Raw genomic sequence first — 24,855 nt, 5'->3', positions numbered from 1 at the left:
ATTCGAACCGCCGACCTTTCGATCGGCAAGCCCTAGGCGCTGAGGCTTTTACCCACAGCACCACCCGCGTCCAAAGTGGGTGAAAATAGAAACAAACCAGAAGTGGAAGTTGGGGGAAGCCTTGGAGGGGAGGGAGGGAGGGAGGAAGATATAGTAAATGTTAAGAACTTGAGATGTATGTAATGAATGAAAAAGAAAAATGAATAAATTTTAAAAGAAAGACTGTGTAGCCTTATAGTGTAATCCTAAGCATTTTTACTCAGAACTAATTCCCACTGAGTTCAATAGGATTTACTCTTTGGTATGTTCCTGAGCATTCTCAGTTTCCATCATTTTTATTATTACTATTACTATATTCCACCTCTCTCCCTTACAGCGACTCAAGGCAGCTTTCAGCTAAAATTTGATTTCATTCCATTTATCTGTGGAAGCTGTTGTATATGATCCCTTCCCACATTTATTCCCTTCTTCTCATTTATTCTTTACACACTCCTGCTAGGTAGGTTACCTGGAGTGCTTGTAATTGGCTCAAGGTGACCACTGTAGATTGTATTCAATTTATGTGTTTGGAGAGATCAAATGCAGGAATAATAATAATAATAATAATAATAATAATAATAATAATAATAATAATACATATTTATTTATACCCTGCCCATCTGGCTGGGTTTCTTGAGGGAGAAGAGGCCGTCCCTATTTTCATAAGAGAAATTAGGTAAGGCAGCTCCCAGTGTTTAACATAGTGCTTTTGCAGGCCCATAAAGTTTGTTGGAACAAGCAACAGACTGCAGTGTCCACTGTGCCAGGAGAATATCAGCTACCAAATGGTTATTGAACCTAAGAACAGAAAGACAAGTGGCCCTTCTACATTTTGTGCTTTGCTTTCTCTTTAAGCCTTCCTGCTTCTTTCTGCTGTATCCCAGAAACGCCTGCTGAAATTAAAACTTTACAGCAGATATCAGGAGCACTTCACTGCTGTAGGCCTATAAAAGCGATTTACATCTAAATCTAATTTAATTGGCCGGCCGGCCTTTGCTGCTTGTGCTGCTTTCCAAAATCCAAATCAAATCAAAGAAGCAATGACCAAATATTTCAAGGAGCCCAAGGCAGGAGGCTGCTGGGATCAATTGCACATTAAGAAATAGCATCAGCTGTTTGAGTTTACGATTAGTGTTTCCATTCATTTGAAAGCCACTAGCTTCCCACCCCATTGACTGATTTTTCCTCCTAGCATTTCTGCAGGTCTTCACTCAGAGGATAACCTTTTTGTCACGTGATGCAATTTCCCCAGGTATTTAAGGGCAGCTGGGGCGTCTTTGCTGAAACCTTTTAAAAAGCAGCTGGAAGTGGCTTGATTTATTGAATCTCAGAGAGAAGAGGGAAGAAAGTATTGCTTACCTGTTGGACCCTAGCGAGATTGTATCATGGAGACGGTGAGTCCCGGGTTCTCTGTTGCTGCTGTAAGACTAGGAGACTGTTGGTATTGAGGTGGTAATACAAGCAACAGGCACTGAACAGAGCTGGGAACCTATCAGCTTGGGAATGAGTTAACAGCTATCAGCTAGGACACAATCTATGTGTGGCACTTCTAGCCTTCCCTGTCTTCTTGTTTCTGGTTTCTTACTAAATTCTTTTTTGTGTGTGTTTTGTCAGTGGGACTCTCCTCTGTTTTTGTTTGTTTGTTTGTTTAAATTTATTTAATCGTTTTTTTTTATGCAAACAACAACCGCAAAAGACACTACAACAAAAACCATAATAACAATAATAACACAATTTGACAATTCAGATTTAAATACACCGATATACCTATGACGGCACCTTTTTAACAATATTTTCTCACCTCTCTCTCCTCCCCCCACTATCCGCCTTATCGCTTAAATATTCATTCCAGATTTCTTCATATTTATCCATTCTTAATTTGCGTCGACATGCAATTCGTTCATATGTAGCTAATCTGTCCATATTCTCAAGCCATGTGCTCAATGGAATCTTTTTCTCTCCTCTGTTAATGATGAGACCGTATTATCAAAATGCATGGTGATTTCCAGCATAAATTGAAAAGATGGGTCCCACCGAACTTGCAAACAAAGGTTTACCTGTGGGAGAAGCAAGTATAATGTGATTTTAGGGGATGGAGGTGTGCAAATGTAGCTTTTCATGCTCAAACTGCCCAAGGCAGGTGGCTGTGAGGGGGCCCAGACTCTGAGCTTCTATTTTAAAAATAGAAATTTCTAGCCCACTAGAAAGAAAGTTATAGAGCAAAAGGTGCAGGTACCCTTCTAAGCAATTTCTGCGAGGTAATGTTAGCCTGGCTCCTGCTGCCTTGCAGTGTTTTCAACCAGTGAGTGAAGTCATTTTTTAATTATTATTTCATAAAATTTATATACTGCTTGATTGTAGGAAACTTTAGTGTAGTTTACCCTGCTCTGCCCCTCCTATGACAAATGAGATACTGTGGTACCTCTGGTTAAGTACTTAATTCGTTCCGGAGGTCCGTACTTAACCTGAAACTGTTCTTAACCTGAAGCATCACTTTAGCTAATGGGGCCTCCTGCTGCTGCCGCGCTGCTGGAGCCCAATTTCTGTTCTTACCCTGAAGCAAAGTTCTTAACCTGAAGCACTATTTCTGGGTTAGAGGAGTCTGTAACCTGAAGCGTATGTAACCTGAGGTACCACTGTATTACCTATGCTCTTGTCTATTTGTTTGTTGCTGGCTGCATCCTTTGGTCTTGTCTTGTAGAAATTAGAAAGTCTTTTCCACCCATGACTCGTGGGCTCAATTTGTTTCCTGGCCAAAGATTGTAACAGCACTAATTTCCCCTCTCCTTTCCTCTGTCTCTGCTAAATCTCACCATGCTATCTCTATGATTGAAAACCTGTCTGGTTTCCCCTGCCGTAGAAGCTGATTGCTACCCACCTTCAACTTCTACACGGAGACACGGTTCTAGTGAACGGGAGATGCTGGGAAGATGCCAAAAGGTAAGATGAGAAGGCGGGAAGAGTGTTCCCAGGACTGCAGTGGTGAGGAACCTCAGCCTTGGGGCAGAATGCGGCCCTCCATCTCTCTCTGTCTCTGGCCCTCAGAACTGTCTCAGACTTCATATTTCCCTGGCCCTGCTCCACACCCTTCCTAAGTTTTCTGGCCTGGCTGGAATGTGTCCATGAACTCCGATATGCCTCTTGCTCGGATGCAGAGAGGTATGTCAATCTGCATAGAAATTATCTCACTGTACAAAGGTAAAAATTGCAAGCAACGTTTGCCTCCGGCGTGTTGCGCTCACCTGGAAAATGTTAATCCCCCTCCTTGCTGTTCTAGTGTGCGCATGAAACCCTCCTCCTTGCAATCTGAACTCTTTGGTTTCATTCCCACCCTTTAGATCAGGCTTCCCCAACCTGGTGCCCTCCAGAACTGAAATCCCATCACCCCTGACTGCTGGGTATGCTGGCGAGGGCTTGTCCCAAACATCTGAAGGGCACCAGGTTGCGGAAAGATGCTCTTTAACCAACAAAATACAGTTGGGGCGGCTGATCTGCCAATCCTTTAAAACATGTGCAGGTGGGGAACACATAGCCCCCTTGACCATTTTTTCTCTAGGTTCTGCTTATCCTGCTCGGTCCTAATAATAATAATAATAATAATAATAATAATAATAATAATAATAATTCCCCAGCCACTCTGGGCAGCTTCCAACAAAATATTAAAATCCAGTAATGCATCAAACATTAAAAGCTTCCCTAAACAGGGCTGCCTTCAGATGTCTTCTAAAAGTCTGGTAGTTGTTGTTCTCTTTGACATCTAGTGGGAGGGTGTTCCACAGAGCGGGTGCCACCACCGAGAAGGCCCTCTGCCTGGTTCCCTGTAACCTCACTTCTCGCAGTGAGGGAACTGCCAGAAGCCCCCTGGCGCTGGACCTCAGTGTCCGGGCTGAACGATAGAGGTGGAGACGCTCCTTCAGGTATACATGACCGAGGCTGTTTAGGGGTTTAAAGGTCAGCACCAACACTTTGAATTGTGCTCGGAAACATACTGGGAGCCAGTGTAGGTCTTTCAACACGGGTGTTATGTGGTCTTGGCAGCCGCTCCCAGTCACCAGTCTAGCTGCCGCATTCTGGATTAGTTGTAGTTTCCGGGTCACCTTCAAAGGTAGCCCCACATAGAGTGCATTCTGGTAGTCCAAGCGGGAGATGACCAGAGCATGCACACTCTGATGAGGCAGTCAGCGGGGAGGTAGGGTCTCAGCCTGCATACCAGATGGAGCTGGTAGACAGCCACCCTGGACACAACTTTCTGCAAGTTGTTAGCCCTCATCTGCGGTAGAGGGATAAGAATGCCAGCTTACATTGCAAGATTGTTGTAAGTCCTACATTGCAGGGGGTTGGACTAGAATGATCCTTTGGGTCCCAACTCTACAATTCTATAAGAAGCTATTTAAGGGTGAATGTGGGGTTGTGAGGTTGACATGAATTAAGTAACTTAAAAGCTACGCAGAAGGAAGGCACAACAAACAGGGAGTGGGCTCTATCTTGTCACCCCAGCAATATACATCAGGCGTCAGCAAACTTTTCCAGCAGGGGGCCAGTCCACTGTCCCTCAGACCTTGTAGGGGGCCGGACTATATTGGGGGGGGGAAATGAATGAATTCCTGTGCCCCACAAATAACCCAGAGATGCATTTTAAATAAAAGGACACATTCACTCATGTAAAAACACGCTGATTCCCGGACCATCTGCGGGCTGGATTTAGAAGGCGATTGGGCTGGATCAGGCCCCCAGGCCTTAGTTTGCCTACCCAGGATATACATTCAGCTCCAGGCAGACAAAGACTTCATTACAGTGGTACCTCGGGTTAAGTACCTAATTCGCTCCGGAGGTCTGTTCTTAACCTGAAACTGTTCTTAACCTGAGGTACCTACCACTTTAGCTAATGGGGCCTCCTGCTGCTGCTGCGCTGCCAGTGTGTGATTTCTGTTCTCATCCTGAAGCAAAGTTCTTGACCCGAGGTAGTATTTCTGGGTTAGCGGAGTTTGTAACCTGAAGCATATTTAACCCAAGGTACCACTGTATTCTCTGCAATCTGGAACTTTGCTTTATAGTTAAGAGTTCTCACGAAACCTAAATCTTTGGACTGAAGACGTCCTAGCTGCATAGCCCATATGTCAATACCTGGTACTGGGGGCTTGTATTAGTTGCTCTGCTGGTTTCACTCTGTATCTTTGCTTCGTATCTGTTATCCTCGCCAAGCTTTGTTGTGAATCTGGGCCAAGACTGTGAAAACGTCGTCCTTCACTTCAACCCCCGCTTTAACTACCGGACCGATGTGAACGTCATTGTCTGCAATTTCAAGAAGCTGGGGAAGTGGGGGAAAGAGGAGAGACTAAACTTCTTCCCTTTTGAGCAAGGCGGCAAAGTCAAGGTAAGGACTTGGCAGAAGTGGGGTGGGTGGGTTTCTCTGCAAGTCCTGGTTCCATTATGGTGGAGGTCCGCCGGGGGGTTGTGAACTTGTGGTTCTCCAGGTGACATTGCGCTCCAAACTCCCATCAGCCCCAGCCAGCTTGCCCAGTGGTCAGGCACGATGGGGCCAGCAGTCCAACAGCACTTGGAGTGTCTATGTACAGGACAACTGGAACCCCACTGTGTGTCTTCTTCTAAGATCTCACCTTCCAAGCTGTTTTTTAGCCAAGCTGGTGGCTTCCAGGTGTGTTGTCTCAGGCTGATGGGACTTGTCATCCAGAAGATGAGGTTGATATAAAGGTAAAGGGACCCCTGTCCATTAGGTCCAGTCGTGGCCGACTCTGGGGTTGCTGGAAAAGCAAGAAACAGAGCAAAACTTAAACTGGCAATTCCATAGACCAGGACCATCCAATGAATATAAGTTATAGAAGGATTAGGGTAGACAAAAGGAAGTATTCACACAACACATGGTTAAACTAAGGCATTCTATACCACCACTTTAGTAAAGGGACCCCTGACCATTAGGTCCAGTCGTGGGCGACTCTGGGGTTGTGGTGCTTATCTCGCTTTATTGGCCGAGGGAGCCGGCGTACAGCTTCTGGGTCATGTGGCCAGCATGACTAAGCCGCTTCTGGCGAACCAGAGCAGCGCACGGAAATGCTGTTTACCTTCCCACTGGAGCGGTACCTATTTATCTACTTGCCCTTTGACGTGCTTTCGAACTTCTAGGTTGGCAGGAGCAGGGACTGAGCAACGGGAGCTCACCCCATTGCGGGGATTCGAACTGCGGCCTTCTGATCGGCAAGTCCTAGGCTCTGTGGTTTAACCCACTGCGCCACCCGCGTCCCTGAGGTTGGTGTAGACTCTGCTAAACTCACAAGTTCACACCAAGTCAACCAACCCTCCTAGGCCATCCTGCCAGCTGCCCTAACAATACTTTGGCTATTATGGTCCCCTAATCTAGCTAGAGGGACGCAGGTGGCGCTGTGGTCTAAACCAGAACCATTCAAAAACCAAGATGCGGCTTCTGATTGGCTGCAGGGGCATCCTGCAGTCAATTGGAAACTGTGCCAGATGTTCGGCTTCCAAAAATTGTTCAGAAACCGGAACACTCACTCCCAGGTTTCGATCGTTCGGGAGCCAATTTGTTTGGGAGCCCAGGCGTTTCAGATCCAAGGTATGGCTGTACAGTCTTTTAATGTATTAACATGTAGAGTTAAGACAAGTCTGGCTCTTGGGCTTTGGAAGGGCACAAACTCGGCCACCATGAAGAGCCCTGGGGTCGAAGCAGCTCATGATGCTCTTGCACAAGACCTGGACACTGAATGGTCAAGTCTGAACGTCTCCAGAATGACTGCCATTCTGCTAGAAGTCTTCAAACACCATCGGGCTTTGTTATAAGTGTTTTGTGTCCAACGCCAATTGTGATTCCTCCTTCTGCTTCTTTCAGATCTCCTTCACCTTTCTTTCTTCAGAGATAAAAGTCTTGGCAGAGGGCCACGAATATACCTTCCCCAACCGTGTGGGCCTGGATGTCATCAGCTACATAGCAGTGCAAGGAGACATTAACCTCAGAGTCCTCAAACTTGTCCCCCCTCGTCCTGTGGATGAATAAATTCAATTGTGTTATTCCGAGAAAGGCCACATCGCATGTTTTGATTTTAAAATGGGAATGGTGAACCGTTTTTCAGCTTGAGGGCCTCATTCTGACCTAGACAACCTCCAGAGCGCTGCCATGTGGGAACAGTTGATTGGGTCAGAGGCCCAACACATGGGAATTTCACCTTTCAGGTTCTCTGCACGCTCACCCAGCCCTCTTTGGTCCTATATCCAGGCCACCAAGAGAAATGGTCAGATTTCAAGAACACATTGAAGGCAGGCAAAACTCATGGAATACAGAGCAGGGATGATGATGATGATGAATAATAATAAAAATAAAATAAATAAAATTATTATTATATTATTATTAATACCCCGCCCATCTGGCTGGTTTTCCCCAGCCACTCTGGGCGGCTTCCAACCGAATATTAAAAACACAATACAGCATTAAACAATAAAAAATTCCCTAAACAGGGTTGCCTTCAGTTGTCTTTTAAAAGTAAGATAGTTGCTTATTTCCTTGACATCTAATGGGTTGGTGAGGGTTGTGGCCTGGGCATACTTCCAAGGGCCAGATAAGAGGGTCCTGGGGGCCACATTTGGCTCCCTGTCCTGAGGGTCCCCACCTGTATTTTATAACATCTTTTGGATTATGCTCTTCTGCTTTTGATTGACAGCAAAGAGGAAGCCATGATCCCCTCTGCCGGGGTTTCCTGAGTCATTGACCTCAAACATTTCTCTCTCTTGGCTTGGTATCTATTCTAAACAGCCGCCTTGATAGGGGGGCCCTCTGTTGAAGCAGCATCAAAGGTTGTCCTCATCTGAAGTGGGAGGGGTGGTGTGTTTACTGTGCAAAACTGCATCAAACATACAAAACGGGATCCAGCCTTCGTTTTTTGGGATTTTTTTTGTTGTCCTCTTCAGTTAGCTAAGGCTTGCATGTGATGGCACATGCAAACTTAGATGTTCTTCTGTGACTTTCTGCTTGAATTGTGGCAGTTCAGTATAAATGGGAGGGTATCTTAAATATAATTTGGTTTGGTTTTACAAATGCATTGCTATGTTTTTAAGAGAAGCGAGGCCAAGATGCTGCTGCTGCTTTCTCTTTTCTCTAGAGTCAAAGAAGCCTACTATTAGTTCCTTTTGCTGCCCTAAAATTGCAGTTTACAAGGTGTGTTCTTGTTTTCTGAAACATAACTGCTAATAACTAATGCTGAGTGTGCCACCTATTGGCTGAAGCAAGTTGCAGGTCTTATTAAAGGACTTAAATATCAACAACCTCAGATATGCAGATGACATAACCTTGATGGCAGAAAGTGAGGAGGAATTAAATAACCTTTTAATGAGGGTGAAAGAGGAGAGCACAAAATATGTCCTGAAGCTCAACATAAAAAAAACTAAGATCATGGCCGCTGGGCCCATCACCTCCTGGCAAATAGAAGGGAAAGAAATGGAGGCAATGGGAGATTTTACTTTCTTGGGCTCCATGATCACTGCAGGTGGTGACAGCAGTCACGAAATTAAAAGACGCCTGCTTCTTGGGAGAAAAGCAATGACAAACCTAGACAGCATCTTAAAAAGCAGAGACATCACCTTGCCGACAAAGGCCCATATAGTTAAAGCTCTGGTTTTCCCAGTAGTGATGTATGGAAGTGAGAGCTGGACCATAAAGAAGGCTGATCGCCAAAGAATTGATGCTTTTGAATTATGGTGCTGGAGAAGACTCTTGAGAGTCCCATGGACTGCAAGAAGATCAAACGCATCCATTCTTCAGGAAATCAGCCCTGAGTGCTCACTGGAAGGACAGATCGTGAAGCTGAGGCTCCAATACTTTGGCCACCTCATGAGAAGAGAAGACTCCCTGGAAAATACCCTGATGTTGGGAAAGATTGAGGGCACAAGCAGAAGGGGATGACAGAGGATGAGATGGTTGGACGGTGTTCTCGAAGCTACCAGCATGAGTTTGACCAAATTGTGGGAGGCAGTGCCTGGCATGCTCTGGTCCATGGGGTCACGAAGAGTTGGACACAACTAAACAACAACAACAACAAGAAAGTTTTTATATTTTTGCTTCAGGTCTACCTATGGCCTTTCCCCAGTGGCTTTGGAGATGGGATGCTCTTTGGATCTGGAAAACAGTTGATGTGGGAGACCTAAACAACCCTCTCTTCCAGCACCACCTCCCTGGGGAGTTTTTAAGTAAAAATAAAGTAGTGGGGAGGAGTTCATTTGAAGGCTTACCAATAATAATATACCCCACCCATCTGACTGGGTTGCCCCAGCCACTCTGGGCAACTTCCAGCACTCGTATCTACGGGACCGCCTCTCCTGGTATGCCCTGCAGAGGACCTTAAAGTCCATGAATAACCATAGTTTAGAGGTCCTGGACCTTAAGGAAGTCAGACTATCCTCCACCAGGGCCAGGGCCTTTTCAGTGATGGCTCCAACCTGGTGGAATGCTCTGTCCCATGAGACCAGGGCCCTGCAGGATTTAACCTCCTTCCGTTGGGCCTGTAAGACAGAGCTATTCCTGTAGAATGCCCTCCCACCAGAGAAAGAGAAAAATAGACATCTGAAGGCAGCCCTGTTTAGGGAAGCTTTTAATGTTTAATAGGCTATTGTATTTTAGTGTTTTTTTGTAAGCCGCCCAGAGTGGCTGGGGAAACCCTGCCCGATGGGCAGGGTATAAATAATAAATAAATTATTATTATTATTATTATTATTATTATTTTTTATTATTATTATTATTATTATTATTATTATTATTATTATTATTATTATTATTATTTATTATTATTAAAGAGCTGCAAGACTGGCCCCAAGCAGAGCGGTTAAATAAAAGAAGAGAAAATGGACGTAAGCTTGCAGGTGCATTCCTCTTCCTGTGTGTTGAATTCCCAAGGGGGTGATAATGTTCCAAAGATTGCCAAAAGATTCCAGCACAGGCCGGGCAGAACTCTACCTGGGAAACAATCCGTTCCTTCTCTGAAGGTGCTTTGTTGCTGTAAGGTCTTTTATTCCACAAACAACTGCTTCTTTGACTCTGCCCAGATATGCTTGCTTTTCCTGGACCGTTAAAAGATCACTTTGCCATTTTTGCCATTTTTTCAGAATCTCTGGAGGGATCATTAAAGGGATGTTTATTAATTCAATTATCGAAAAGCCTGCCGGTTTAAGATAAGAAGGCATGTTGACTCAAGTTCCGCGAAGATGGAAATCTGGAAGCTCAGACCTGTGCCTTGACAGATGTGTCTTGTGATCAGCAATGATGTTGTGCAATGTAATGAATTGTGCTTGCTTACAATTTGCCCTCATTTGGAGCAAATATGGGCTTAGGCACCCCCAGTTATTATTTTTAAACTTATTTTAGATATTGGGGATGTACTTACATGCCCTTTTCAGTGCCTTGCAGATAGAGTTGAGCTTTGGGCTGGACAGGAATCAACCCAGTCCTTCAGACAATACTCTCTTAGATGCAATGGGTGTATGATTTATGGTGTCCCAGAGCTAATTTTGGGGGTTACATCCTGATTTTCTTACTTGTTATTCTCATTTGAGGTTCTTCGCAAGTGTTGCACAAGCACGACAACCTTGATCAGAGAATGTTGGTCCAGTAGGGGTGGGCGAGTCTGTCCAATTTGGTTTCTCTCATTTTTACAGTGTCCAGTTCACCAGATTACCAGAGCAAACTACACTGAAAAAATATCCCCATGAAAATTCAACAGTATATTTGTGTGAATTTCTCACAATACGCACACTTTTGTATGCAGATTTTTAACATACAGATTTTTGCATGAAGCTTTCCCTAATATCATGCATTTTTATGTTACGGTCACAATATATGCATTTCTGTACCACATTGGCTGGAGAACTGCGTCACAAAATTTGGAGAAATGCAAAGCTTGAAGGATTCTTGTGTTTCAGTTCATGTATTAGTCTGAGAAGTGAGGATTAGGTAGTTTCTCACTTAAATGCAACAGAATCTAATTTACCACCCAAAGTGGCTTGGGGCAATCCAATCAGATGAATGGGGTAAAAATAGAACAACAACAAACCCCTTTGCTTGTCTCCAAAGAGAGACTTCCAACCACAGAGACATACAAAATGGGGTATACTAAAGCATTCCTGAACTTTGGAGTTCGGGAACATATAGACTTTTTAAAGATTTCTGGTTAAGCTGCACTTCCAACTTTTGCACAAATCTTTGTGAACCAGGAGCGTTGACCACACAAGGCTACTTTTGGGTCCTGCCCCACCTCACTGAAGGGACACGGGTGGTGCTGTGGGCTAAACCACAGAGCCTAGGACTTGCTTATCAGAAGGTTGGCGGTTCGAATCCCCACGACGGAGTGAGCTCCCGTTGCTCGGTCCCAGCTCCTGCCAACCTAGCAGTTCGAAAGCACGTCAAAGTGCAAGTAGATAAATAGGTACCGCTCTGGCGGGAAGCTAAAAGGCGTTTCCATGCACTGCTCTGGTTCGCCAGAAGTGGCTTAGTCATGCTGGCCACATGACCCGGAAGCTGTATGCCGGCTCCCTCGGCCAATAAAGCGAGATGAGTGCCACAACCCCAGAGTCGGCCACGACTGGACCTAATGGTTGGGGGTCCCTTTACCTTTACCTACCTCACTGAAAGCCAATAAAAGTGATTTACATCTCAGTCTTTCCAGTGTCTCCTGCTGCCTGCTTTTCTGCTGGCATCCAAAACCCAGATCAAACAATGAACAAATGTTTCAGCGAATGCCAGCCAGGAGGTTGCTGGCATCAATTGCACACAGAAATAGTGTCAGCCGCTTGTGTTTGTTATCAATGTTCCCATTCATCTGAGGCAGGTTAGGGGGTTGGGTTTTTTTGCCCATTGACTCTGATTTCCCCCAGCTTAAATTTCTGGATATCTGAGCAGACCCTCCACTCACAACACACACTTTCAGTCATGTGGTGCAGTTTGCCCAGCTATTTAAAAACAGCTGGGAGGGGGGTCTTCCTGGCCGAGTCCTTTTAAAAGGCAGCTGTCCTGACTTCTTTCGCTGAGTCACAGAGCTGAGAATAGAGGGAAGAGAGCCTCGCTGCCTTTATTCACTGGCTGGACCCCAGGAGGACGGCATCATGGAGTGTGTGAGTCCTGGATTGTTGCTGTTAGGACAGCAGGCTGTTGCTGCTGAGGTTGCAAGACGTGCTACTGTAACTGAGCAGGGCTGGAGAACTAAGGGGCATTAATAAGAAGCTTAATAAGAAGAAGTTATTGGAAACTGTAGGAAGGGAGAGGGCTCTTGTGCCCAGGTCCTGCTTGCAGATTAGCCACGGGTGTTTGGGTGGCCACTGTAAGAATAGGATGGTAGGTAGATTAGATGGGTCCTTGGCCTCATCTAAGAGGTTCTCCTGATGTTCTCGGGTTGTTCTCTTTGGAGAAAAGTTAGCCTGTTTCCTGATCACTGTTGTGCGCAACTTGCATTTCTTCTTGTTTCTGGTTTCCTAAGTGAACATTCTTGGTGCTTTGTCAGCGGGACAGATCTCTGTTGATGATGCTGTGCCACTGATCTCTCTCTCTCTCTCTCTCTCTCTCTCTCTCTCTCTCTCTCTCTCTCTCTCTCTCTCTCACACACACACACACACACACACACACACACACACTGCTTTCTAAAAAAGATTGGCGTCTTGTCCTAAAGAGCTTATTATTTCAGGAGAGACAAAGGTAACTGAAGAGATGAATGCATGCAACAACAACAAAAAAGACTTTTTGCATGCACAAAGGGCATGTGAGCCAAGGTTTTAAGCAAGGACCTCACAGAATAGATGGGATTTCTAAAGCCCAGTGTGTAAATTCACCGCACTGAACGATGCTGCTTAGCATTTTAATTTCACAGTGAATCTGGTGGCTTCCTTCTCACAGGATAAAAGGTAAAGGGACCCCTGATCATTAGGTCCAGTTGCGGATGACTCTGGGGTTGCGGCGCTCATCTCGCTTTATTGGCCGAGGGAGCCGGCGTACAGCTTCCGGGTCATGTGGCCAGCATGACTAAGCCGCTTCTGGCGAAACCAGAGCAGCGCACGGAAATGCTGTTTACCTTCCCACCGGAGCAGTACCTACTTATCTTCTTGCACTTTTCACGTGCTTTCAAACTGCTAGGTGGGCAGAAGCAGGGACCGAGCAACGGGAGCTCACCCCGGCGTGGGGATTCGAACCACCGACCATGCGATCAGCAAGCCCTAGGCTCTGTGGTTTAACCCACAGATCTAACTCTAAACACATTTAGGGCTCTGATTTGGACTGAAGGAGTGGTGCTGGGGAAGCATTGGAACAAATGCTGGATAGCTCCGTCGGTTAGACCACGATGCTGATCATGCCAAGGTCTCAGGTTTGATCCCCATTCGGGACAGGTCCGTGTTCCTGCATTGCAGGGGGTTGAACTAGATGACCCCCAGGGTCCCTTTTAACTCTGATTCTATGATTCCTATGAAATGGCAGCCATTCTTTCTGCAGATTGCTGTTTGTTCCAATTTATCACTCAAGAGCGGGTTTTGTAGGAGTAATGGCAGAGCAAAGGCAAAACCGATTGGATCTGTGCTTACTAGGCATGGGACAATCCAAAGTGTGGACAAGCCCTGTCTATTCTTACCTGGCTTAGCTGTTGCTGCTTCCTTGGTCCTGTACAGTCATACCTCGGGTTACAGACACTTCAAGTTGCGTTTTTTTCGGCGGGTTACGGACCGCCGAAACTCGGAAGTACAGGAACGGTTTACTTCCAGGTTTCGGCGGTCGCACATGCGCCGAAGCGCTAAATCGCACTTTACACATGCACAGAAGTGCCGAATTGAAACCCGTGCGTGCACAGATGCGGCGCTGTGGGTTGCAGACACTGTGGGCTGCGAATGTGCATCCCACACAGATCAACCTGAGCATCCACTGTATTCTCATTTCCATTTTCCCAGGGACTGCATGCATTGGTGGCTCGTTCTAGAGGGGCTGGCTGTGGAATCTGAACACAAATTTTAACTGCCACGGCGATCACTTGTTTTGGGGCTTGAAGGCTTGTTTTTAGAGATAACTGGACAAAGAGGATTGATCCAGCTGCAGGTAGCCAAGGCCATCTTGGTTTGGAGAGACCAGTTACACAAAAATCCCTGGAGCCCTTTGCCCACCTGGCCTGGGACGCCTCGGACTGACTCCAGCTGCAAAATCTGAGGCTGCTGAACTGACTTGGGGTATTGCTTAGAGGGGTTTGGGGGGGAGGTTGTTGCTTGTTTTTGATATTAATTTTTTGTATCTTAACTTTAGATCTTATGTTGGTAGTTCGAGCCCACCCAGCAGTGGGAAAGATTCCTGCGCTGCGGAGGGTTGGAACAGAAGGGTTGCCATATGTGTGGAATTTCCAGGACATAGCCGGGAAACAGTGTCAGGGCGGAAATAGCTGCAATGTCCAGGGAAATCTGGACATTTGGCAACCCATGTTGGAAGTGTAGATTTTGGTGGATTTCATTAAAAACAGCTCAAAAACTACTACTTCTTTTGCGATAAAACTCAACAACTTTGTGTTCGAATTTTCACTTTTTGAAATATGGCAACCCAATAATAGAGGAACCTGGGGGTCCCTTCCAACTCAACATTTCTATGATTCTATGGTTCTATGTGGAAAGTGTTTAATTTTGTTGTGTATTTTGAAGTTTTATTTATTGTTTATGACTACTGTAATTATGACGCAGGTGGCGCTGTGGGTTAAACCACAGAGCCTAGGACTTGCCGATCAGAAGGTCGGCGGTTTGAATCCCCGCGGCGGGGTGAGCTCCTGTTGCTCGGTCCCTGCTCCTGCCAACCTAGCAGTTTGAAAGCACGTCAAAGTGCAAGTAGATAAATAGGTACCGCTCTGGCAGGAAGGTAAACGGCGTTTCCGTGCACTGCTCTGGTTCGCCAGAAGCGGCTTAGTCATGCTGGCCACATGACCCGGAAGCTGTACGCCGGCTCCCTCGGCCAGTAAAGCGAGATGAGCGCCGCAACCCCAGAGTCGGCCACAACTGGACCTAATGGTCAGGGGTCCCTTTACTTTACCTTACTTATTCTTACAGAAACTGCTCTGTCGTCATTTGGTAGTATGTGCTACACACACACCTTTACTGTAATTATGCTTTCCCCCCCAAGGTTATAAGCCGCCTTGCTCATGGCTTTAACTATGGAAAGGTGGCATACAAATAAAATTATGCATTTAAGGGGTGTGTCCTTAAGTTCTGCCAGTGGCTGGTTGGCTGGAGGACAGAGAAGGGTGTGTACCCCATTATGGCACTTTTGAAATTATGATGGTAGCTCCACCCACTTCGGCCTCTGCCCCCACCTACAACTTGCATGTGGTCCCGGGAAAGTAACCAAGAAGTAAATATGGCCCTCAAGCTTAAAGAGGTTCCGATTTATTGTCTATTTATTTATTGCTGGTTTGCTTCCTTTTGTCCTGTCTTGTAGTAACTGGGAAGTCTGCTCCTCCAAGATCCATACTTTCTTTTTCTTTTTGTAAATTTTCAAAGATCTTTATTGAAACTTAACATATATACATAATAACCAAAATTCCCAATGATTTCCTCACATAAAATATCTAAATTACAACAGCGGCATAATTATACACTTAATTATAAACCTCCCCTCTACTTCCCTCCACAGCAATTTGACTTCTTTATATTTCTTTCTACCTTTTCCCCTTTGCATTCTATAATAAATTATTTTTGTTAAATTCTGATTTTTCCTTCTTTCTTTATTGGTTTTGTTATTGCTTACATTTTTTTAGTCTAAGCCTATTAACGTGTCATTTTTAGAACAATATTTTGACATACAATCTTCGAAATACTTCCACTCCATTCTTAACTTTTGATTTGATTGATATTTTATAATTGAAGCTAATTTCGCCAATTCTAGATACTCACTTAATTTGCAAATCCTTTGTTGGTGTGCCCTGAGATTTCCATTTAGTAGCAATCAGCAGCTGTTGTTGCATATAAAAAGATTGTTTTTTCATATGTGGTATGTCTTTAATAATACACAAGGAACTTAAGAAAATGCTAAAAAAAAAAAAAAACCCTTGATAAAAAAAATCCCCGAAGCTTATCTGTTAGGGTTGGTGGGCAAAGGCATGATCCATACTTTCAATCTGGTTTTCTTGGTTTAATTTCCACTCCTCTTTCTCCAGGGCCGTGTTACCCATAGGTGCTAGGGGTGCAGGGCACCTGGGCGCTGGGCTCTCAAGGGCGCCAGGCCGGGAGTCCAAGGCCCGAGAGTTGAGTCTGGGGAAGAGCCCACCCATTGGTCGGAGTGTCGCGATGGGCTCTTCTGCTGCGGGCGGCTCTGCACCGCGAGTTCGGGGGCAACGAAGCCAGTGAGACGCTGAGGCAGCCAGCCGGCTCTGCCCTCCTGCGCGCCTGGGACTGGGCAACCTGGGGCTGGTGGTGGCGCCGGGCAGATCTTTTCACCCCGGCGCCACATATGCTGAAGACAGCCCTGCCTTTCTCTCCTGAATCTCAAATAAGTCTTTCTCCTCCCGCTGCAGGGACTGGTTGTTACTCATCTGAAACTTCAGCATGGAGAGACGGTTGAGGTGAAGGGGAAGATCTTGTCTGACTGCAAAGAGTAAGTTGAGAAGGAGGGGAAAGTGTCTCCAAGTAATACTGGGACTTGTGGGGCTTTTGCTCCTGCTTGTGGTGGGCTGAGGAACCTTAGGTTACAGGAGCCAAGTGGGGTCCTCCACACCTCTGACATACGGCCCTCGGAAGCCTGCCCAGAAGAGAACACAGCCCTACCTTACGAGGTAGTTGTGAGTTTTTAAAATAATTTTTATTAGTTTTTTTAAACATATCATTTCCAACAATCATATAACTTCTTATCTTATACAATGTTTTAGACTTCCATCAACACCTCTGATGATTTTCCGTTCTTTATCACTTATTCTGCATTTCTTAATTTACCTATTGCTCTTAATTATCATCGACTAATAATTCTCCTCATAGTCTTTCTTGCAATATTTCACACAGTCCTCCTTACAAATCTTCTTGCAGTTCTACTAGCGTAATCTGTTCATTACTATTACTTTTCAAATAGTTTGTATATTTACTCCAGTCTTCTAAGAATCTCTGGTCCCGCAGGTTTCGAATCCTCCCTGTTAATTTATCCAATTCTGCATAGTCCATCAATTTCATCTGCCATTCTTCTTTCGTCAGTAATTCTTCTTGCTTCCATTTTTGTTGTGACTTATTGAAGGGGGAATGTGGCATTGGCATGAGTTGTGTATTGTAAGTGTCACAGGGAAGCATAATTTAGGCTCCATCATTTCACCTCATCTCTCAGGCTTCAGGGAATCCAATCCCGCCCCCAGTGGCAGCCAGTAAGCAGACAAACAAGAGGAAATCTTACCAAGTAATTTATTCCATAGATCACAGAGAGGAGGGAATGCAGCTTCCCTAAAATAATGGCATTGCTCCAAATAAAGTCCAACCCCCTCCATCCCTGTTAAAGTTTGTGGGTCGTAAATCCTTTGACCCACCGAGTCTGCTGCAACGACCCTGTAATAAATTTGATTTATTGCCACTCCAACAAACTTCCAATGGCGCCCACACGCTTCCACTCGCGTGCTGCCACTCTTCTCATGTGCCATATGATAGCAGAGTTCACACGCAACATAAAATGGCTTGTCTGTGTCGACGTGGTGTCTCCGATAACTCAGCTCGACACCAGTGCTTCTATTCTATCACTCTTTATTTAGAAGCATAACAAACAGAAAAGAAAAACCTACAGAATCTAGCTGTATGTTCGCAGCTTTCTGTCTCTAACAAAAACGAAACTACCTTGCTCACATTCTCAGACAGACTGCTCTCCAGAGAGAGCTCAGCCCCCACAGAGCACAGATCAAAGGAAAATGCTTGGGTCATGTGGGCAGTGCACCCAGTGAATCAAGAACGCTCCTGGAGTGTTAACTCTTAACTGTCCAGAGCCACAACAATCCCTCCTATTCTACGTCACCCTTATAATGGCTAATCTGAGCTTTCTGCTTCTGAGCCTTCTGTTCTACTACCCTTAATGCTCGCCTGGTCCTGGGGGGGGGGGGGGGGGGAAATCAGGAATGCTCTCCAAAGACACTGGAGTGTTAACTCTTAACTGTCCAGAGCCACAACAATCCCTCCTATTCTACGTCACCCTTATAATGGCTAATCTGAGCTTTCTGCTTCTGAGCCTTCTGTTCTACTACCCTTAATGCTCGCCTGGTCCTGGGGGGGGGGGGGAATCAGGAATGCTCTCCAAAGACACTGAGTCTGTTAGTTGTGTCTGGCCTGGTGTTTCTTCTTCCTGCTGTCCCTCTCCCAATATTTCCCAGCTTCTCTCCTCTGCAGCCTCTGAACTATGACCTTCTGCAAGCCACTGTTCTAGATCTATACTGTCCTCTTGTTCTTGGGAAGGTTCAGGAGAAGGTGGAGGGCGTCCTCCACCATTCCTCCTGCGTCCAACTCCTGACATCATCAGTCTACTTGCAGCTCAAGACATATAATTGCTGCAGAATACTCTGCAACAATGAGTAGTCTAACCTGGTTTTTTATTTTTATTTTAAAATTGAAGTGTTTTCATGGAGCCCAAATCACACAGAAGATATTCCGGCTAGCATCTGTCTATGCCTAGTATAGGGAGCTGCATAGCAGTTGCTGTTTCTATGAAAATCCAGTAAGCTACTCACACATGTGTTTCTTCTGAACATCGGTGTGTCAGTTGGAACTTATAATATGGTTTAGCTCTGTAAATTGCATAGCATAAGTATAAAGGTTGTCATAACTTAAATATGACATGAGACTCTCTCTCTCTCATTTTTACTGAATTTTCTTTTTTGCAATTTAAAATACTCATTTTAACATCCTTAAAATATCAATGACTTCCATTCTTCTTTTTCAATGGTTTATTTTGCGTATCATAAATCCCTGTATATTTTACAAAAACTAAACCATTCAGTATTCCATTATTTCATCCATCAAAACTTATTTACACTGTTGAATTTATCTTAATGCTGCCAGCGTTTTCAGGGGTACACATCCCCCCCATATATTCAATAAATGTTTTTGCAGTTTTTGCGAGCTGCGCATATTCCATCAGCTTAAGTTGCCATTCTTCTTTAGTTGGGACATCGTTTGTTTTCCATTTTTAAATATGACATGAGATTCTCCATCACAAACCTGACTTGACGTTGGTACAAGCCTCATTCCAGCCTCATCTCAAAACATGCCCTGAAGGTATTCAGGGGAGCATCGTGAGTTCCTCACGCCTTGTATAAAGGTCAATGCATGTATATCAAGTTGCCAAGTAGAGTCTATTCCAGGCATAGGCAAACTCAGCCCTCCAGATGTTCTGGGACTACAACTCCCATTTTCCCTAGCTAACAGGGCCAGTGGTCAGGGATGATGGGAATTGTAGTCCCAAAACATCTGGAGGGCTGAGTTTGCCTATGCCTGGTCTATCCCAATTCTTGGATGGGGGCCATCAATAGACCAGGCATAGGCAAACTCGGCCCTCCAGATGTTTTGGGACTACAATTCCCATCATCCAGTGCAGTCAAAGCTCACAAGGGTGAGTTTCATTCAAACAATTAATTTGCAAAATGGTTGAGCTGGGCGGGAACTCTGGGGGAAAGACAACAAGAGCTACTAGAATTGCTCATCTCAAGCATCCCTCCATTCCCTACTAAGATGTATTAGCAAGAAATATTATAAATACACCAAGTTCAGTTGGTGGGCTTTCCTAGGTCCCAAGGAATCAGCAAACACCTTAAGGACAGATCTATTCTGTCTTCCACCCCACCTCTCTACCTCAATTTATTAACTTGCTATTAGTGTGGGTTCCCTGGCAAAATTGTCAGGCCCATGCCAGGCTTTGAAAATAAGGGTTCTGTCCCTTTCCAGATCAAGGTGTGTATGTGTGGTAGGATTTGCTGCCTGCTTAAATTGTAATTTTACCGTCTGAAAGGGCATGCATGAATTCTGTCATTTTCACCTGATCGCCGAAGAATTGATGCTTTTGAATTCTGGTGCTGGAGAAGACTCTTGAGAGTCCCATGGACTGCAAGAAGATCAAACACATCCATTCTTAAGGAAATCAGCCCTGAGTGCTCACTGGAAGGACAGATCGTGAAGCTGAGGCTGCAGTACTTTGGCCACCTCATGAGAAGAGAAGACTCCCTGGAGAAGACACTGATGCTGGGAAAGATGGAGGGCACAAGGAGAAGGGGGCGACAGAGGATGAGATGGTTGGATAGTGTTTTCGAGGTTACCAGCATGAGTTTGACCAAACTGCGGGAGGTAGTGGAGGACAGAGGTGCCTGGCATGCTCTGGTCCATGGGGTCACGAAGAGTCGGACATGACTAAACAACAACAACAATAAACTAAGCTTTCTTTGTTGATTTCCCTCTCAACCATCTTAAGGGTAAAGCTATTGGATTGTCTCTCTAAAAATTACTGGGTGACCTGTCTGGTATTTCAGGGGTCTTTAGGATTGCCAGCCCAGAATAAAATAACATTATTGGATGTCAGGGGTTTTATTTAGACAGGAATAGGAATAGAGGTAAACACATATTTGTAAATGGACACATGTTATAGCGCTAGCAAAAGACCCCAAAGCTCTTGTTGGGGTGCGTGTGTGTGTGGACACGTGAGTGCTTGTCACACATGTGAATTCAGACACATACAGCAACAGTTCTGTCTGCCATTCTTTCCAAGATTTGTTGTGAATCTGGGCCAAGACTGCGACAACATCGCCCTTCACTTCAACCCGCGTTTTGACTGCAAGGGGGATGTGAACACCATCGTCTGCAACTCTAAGGAAAATGGGGAATGGGGGGAAGAGCAGAGAGAAAGCGACTTCCCTTTTGAGCAGGACGGCAAAGTTCAGGTGAGCGCTTAGCGGTGTATACCAAATGCACTTACTGAAGATGTGCAGAAAATGCATATATTGGGGATGTTCAGCTTATTTTCTTAGTTGCTGTTTTGTTGTTAGTGTTTTAGAAGAGAAAAAGAAGAGTTTGAATTTGATATCCCACTTTATCACTACCCTAAGGAGTCTCAAAGCGGCTAACATTCTCCTTTCCCTTCCTCCCCCACAACAAACTCTGTGAGGTGAGTGGGGCTGAGAGACTTCAAAGAAGTGTGACTGGCCCAAGGTCACCCAGCAGCTGCATGTGGAGGAGCGAGGACACAAATCTGGTTCCCCAGATTACGAGACTACCGCTCTTAACCACTACACCACACTGGCTCTTTATAGACTGTGATTGTTTTATTGATGATTATTTGACTGATGATTTGTTAATTATTTTATATAATCAATGCTGTGTTTGTGATGTTCTGTTATATTTTATTATGTCATTGCTATTTATCCTTTGTGAGCCGCTTTGAGATTCATTTGATTCATTCATAGAAATAAAATCTGCTCATCCACTCCAATGGAGGTGAGTGGAACAGGCAGGGAGGTGACTTTCCTGGGATTCCTGGCTTAATAATAATAATAATAATAATAATAATAATAATAATAATAATAATTTATTATTTATACCCCGCCCGTCTGGCTGGCTTTCCTCAGCCACTCTGGGCAGCTCCCAACAGAATATTAAAAAATAAAACATCCAACATTGAAAACTTCTCTAAACTTCCCTGAACATGCAAGGAGGCAGTATGTTGAGGTGTTGAAGATGCAAATCAACACTCTCTGGACAGCCACTCGCACTGTCTACAAAACGACTGCCATTCCCCTTTGGGGCATGTTTAAAAAAAAAAGGTGTCTCCCACACTGGTCATGATTCTTTCTTTTGCTTCTTGCAGCTTTCCTTCACCTTTCTTCCAGGTGAGATCAAGGTGCTTCTGGCAGAGGGCCACGAAATCTCCTTCCTCAACCGGCTGGGCCTGAAGACCATCGAGTACATTGCGGTGGAAGGAGACTTCAAGATCCGAGTCCTCAAATTCCCCTAATCTAGTCCTCCGTCCCTGTTGCCTTGTTACATGGCTGAACAAAACTCAGTTGTGTTCTTCCAAAAAAAGTAGACCGCTTAACATGGTTCTGTTTTATAACTTGGATGGGGAAACCTTTTTCACCCAAAGAGTCGCATTCCCTCCTGGGCGACCTCCCAGTGCATCGAAAAACATCTCCATGGTAAAAGATGAATAAATTTTGGGACAGTCAACTGTGTAAGATATCCCGTTCTTCCACTCGCAGATGGTTGGAGTGTTGTAAGGTAGTAAAATCCTGGCTGGGGCTGAAGGGAGTTGCTGACCAAAATATTTGGAGAGCACCACTTTGGTATCAACTGCTGTAGGGTGGGCTTCAGGACAGAGCAGAGTTTGCTCAGAATCACCTTAAGGTGCTGACTCTAGGTGAGGCTGGGAAGTGAGAGGCACAAAACCTTAGAGAGCAGCTGTGGACATTGTGGACATTGCTGAGCTAGATGTAAGGCAAAAATTTCTATATGTCAACACAAAAGCTGAGGGCTCTCATCACTTTGCGGTGGGGGGAGAAACCGTGAGAGTTGCAGTCTTCCCAACCGCTTCCCCCGCTTCATCCATGTAGACGGTAAAATGAGGTTTCCTTGGACTCAAAAGGTTTTTGAACACTTGTGCTTGTTTGAGTGATGAGCCCGAAGCAAGAGGAATGTACCGTATTTTTCGCTCCATTGGACGCACCGGACCACAGGACGCACCTAGTTTTTAGAGGGGGATATCAAGGAAAAAAATATTATCCCCCCCCCCCAGCCCCAAAGAGCAACAGACAGGCTGCACACAGCCTGTCCACTTCTCCCAGAGCTTCTCGGGGCTGCGGGGGAAGCCCGGGTTCCCCCCCCCCAGCCCCAAAGAGCAAAGAAGCCAAGACAGTGCGCGGGATCCATAGCCGCGCAACCTCTCCAGCCAGGAGTTAAACCTCTCCAGTGCAGCTAAAGAAGAAGACAAGGCAGCAAGCGCGATCCATCCCGCTCACTGCCTTGGCTTCTTCTTTAGCCTTGCGCAGCATCTTTAGTCTTGCGCAATGGGATGGATTGCGCCTGCTGTCCACCGGGGCTGGACTAGATGACTCCTGGGGTTCCCTTCCAACCCTGCAATTCTATGACCTCGGAAGGTGTTTGGGGTCTCCACCACTGGAGGCTTTTAAGCAGCGGTTGGGGGACCATCTGCCTGGCGTTCTTTAGCTGTGATTCCTACATTGTGAGGGGGCTGGGCTAGATGACCCTCGGGTGGCCCTCCCAACTCTATACAGTCCTACAGTTCTGCGGCAGGAGATCCACAGCCACTTCACACAATGCCCACTCCCAATTTTCATCTGAGAGACATGTGGCTTCAGTGTCTAGGTAGGTACCCCCCTACCTGCCACTCTTCCCCCACCCCACTTAAGCTGAGGGAATTCCTGCCCAGAGAAGCTCCCAGCAATCACGGAGGAGGAATCCGCTGCAGCCTTGAGCAGCGGAGGATCCATGGTCCCCTTCCTTCTCTCCTCCGTAGTTGCTTTGAAGGAGGAAAGTGGGAGAGGAGCTGCTTACACGAGTGTAAGCTACTCCTCTCCCACTTTCCTGCTTCAAAGCAATCACGGAGGAGGGAATCCGCTGAAGCCTCGAGCAGCGGAGGATCTATGGTCCCCTTCCTTCCCTCCTCCGTAGTTGCTTTGAAGGAGGAAAGTGGGAGAGGAGCTGCTTACACGAGTGTAAGCTGCTCCCCTCCCACATTGCTGCTTCAAAGCAATCACGGCGGAGGGAATCCGCTGAAGCCTCCAGCAGCGGAGGATCCATGGTCCCCTTCCTTCTCTCCTCCGTAGTTGCTTTGAAGGAGGAAAGTGGGAGAGGAGCTGCTTACACGAGTGTAAGCTGCCCCCCTCCCACTTTCCTGCTTCAAAGCAATCACGCCTCCAGCAGCGGAGGATCCATGGTCCTCTTCCCTCCTCCGTAGTTGCTTTGAAGCAGGAAAGTGGGAGAGGAGCTGCTTACACGAGTGTAAGCTGCCCCCCTCCCACTTTCCTGCTTCAAAGCAATCACGGAGGAGGGAATCCGCTGAAGCCTCGAGCAGCGGAGGATCCATGGTCCCCTTCCTTCCCTCCTCCGTGGTTGCTTTGAAGGAGGAAAGTGGGAGAGGAGCTGCTTACACGAGTGTAAGCTGCTCCCCTCCCACATTGCCGCCTCAAAGGGAACCCGGGAGGAGGGAATCTGCTGCAGCTTCCCCCACCTCCCGCAGAAGCCGCACGCTCTCTAAAGGGGCGGTGCGGCTTCTCCTGGCTTTTCTGGGAGGTGGGGGGATTCCCCCACCTCGTAGAAAAGCCTGCAGGAGCCGCACAGCCTTTAAAGAGGGCGCCGCTCTTGGTGGCTTTTCCCCCAGGAGGGAGAAGGGACTGCTGCAGCCAGTCAGTCCCTTTTCCCTCCTGGAGAAAAGCCCGCAAGAGCGCGCGAAGCTTGTGTGTGGCTCTTGAGGGCTTTTCCCGCCTGCCTCCCCCCCTGCATTCGCTCCATAGGACGCACACACATTTTCCCTTGCTTTTTAGGAGGGAAAAAGTGCGTCCTATGGTGCGAAAAATACGGTAGCTGCTCCACCCTTCTTGGTTTTCACAAATCCTGATCAGTGGAAACAGCTGGGAACGTTCTTTCTCTGGCCAAGGAATCTAAAAGCAGCAGATGATCAGGGTGGGAACAGGAAACAGTTTCACTCTTTTATATATCTGCAGGGTTGCAATAGCTGTGCATTGGCTATAAGAATAAGAATAAGAATTTTTATTTATACCCCGCCCTCCCCAGCCAAGGCCGGGCTCAGAGTGGCTTACAAGCAATAATAAAAACAAGTTG

At 46.0% G+C, this 24,855-nt stretch overlaps 2 protein-coding genes across 2 annotated transcripts; both read left to right on the top strand.

The window, feature by feature from the left end:
* The first annotated feature begins 1,268 nt into the window (after positions 1–1,268).
* LOC114604567 (16 kDa beta-galactoside-binding lectin-like) lies at positions 1,269–5,501 on the top strand. The gene is made up of 3 exons (XM_028744789.2): positions 1,269–1,433; positions 2,900–2,979; positions 5,242–5,501. The coding sequence occupies exons 1-3, from the start codon at positions 1,425–1,427 to the stop codon at positions 5,495–5,497; spliced, it is 345 nt and encodes a 114-aa protein (XP_028600622.2). The 5' UTR covers positions 1,269–1,424; the 3' UTR covers positions 5,498–5,501.
* A 6,522-nt stretch (positions 5,502–12,023) lies between these two features.
* Positions 12,024–22,224, top strand: LOC114604607 (16 kDa beta-galactoside-binding lectin-like). The gene is made up of 4 exons (XM_028744869.2): positions 12,024–12,162; positions 16,572–16,651; positions 20,771–20,942; positions 21,866–22,224. Exons 1-4 carry the CDS (start codon positions 12,154–12,156, stop codon positions 22,010–22,012), a joined length of 408 nt encoding a protein of 135 aa, XP_028600702.1. The 5' UTR covers positions 12,024–12,153; the 3' UTR covers positions 22,013–22,224.
* The last annotated feature ends 2,631 nt before the right edge of the window (positions 22,225–24,855 follow it).

This window comes from Podarcis muralis, chromosome 9 (genome assembly GCF_964188315.1).
Source record: "Podarcis muralis chromosome 9, rPodMur119.hap1.1, whole genome shotgun sequence".
Lineage (NCBI taxonomy): Eukaryota > Metazoa > Chordata > Lepidosauria > Squamata > Lacertidae > Podarcis > Podarcis muralis.
The sequence above is the reverse complement of the archived record's forward strand: the minus strand, read 5'-3'. Positions and strand labels throughout refer to the sequence as shown.

Excerpts from the sequence above, each read along its gene's own strand:
- LOC114604567 (XM_028744789.2), top strand. Across the intron at positions 2,980-5,241 it reads TGCTGGGAAGATGCCAAAAG|CTTTGTTGTGAATCTGGGCC; the intron begins GTAAGATGAGAA and ends ATCCTCGCCAAG.
- LOC114604607 (XM_028744869.2), top strand. Across the intron at positions 16,652-20,770 it reads ATCTTGTCTGACTGCAAAGA|ATTTGTTGTGAATCTGGGCC; the intron begins GTAAGTTGAGAA and ends ATTCTTTCCAAG. Across the intron at positions 20,943-21,865 it reads AGCAGGACGGCAAAGTTCAG|CTTTCCTTCACCTTTCTTCC; the intron begins GTGAGCGCTTAG and ends TGCTTCTTGCAG.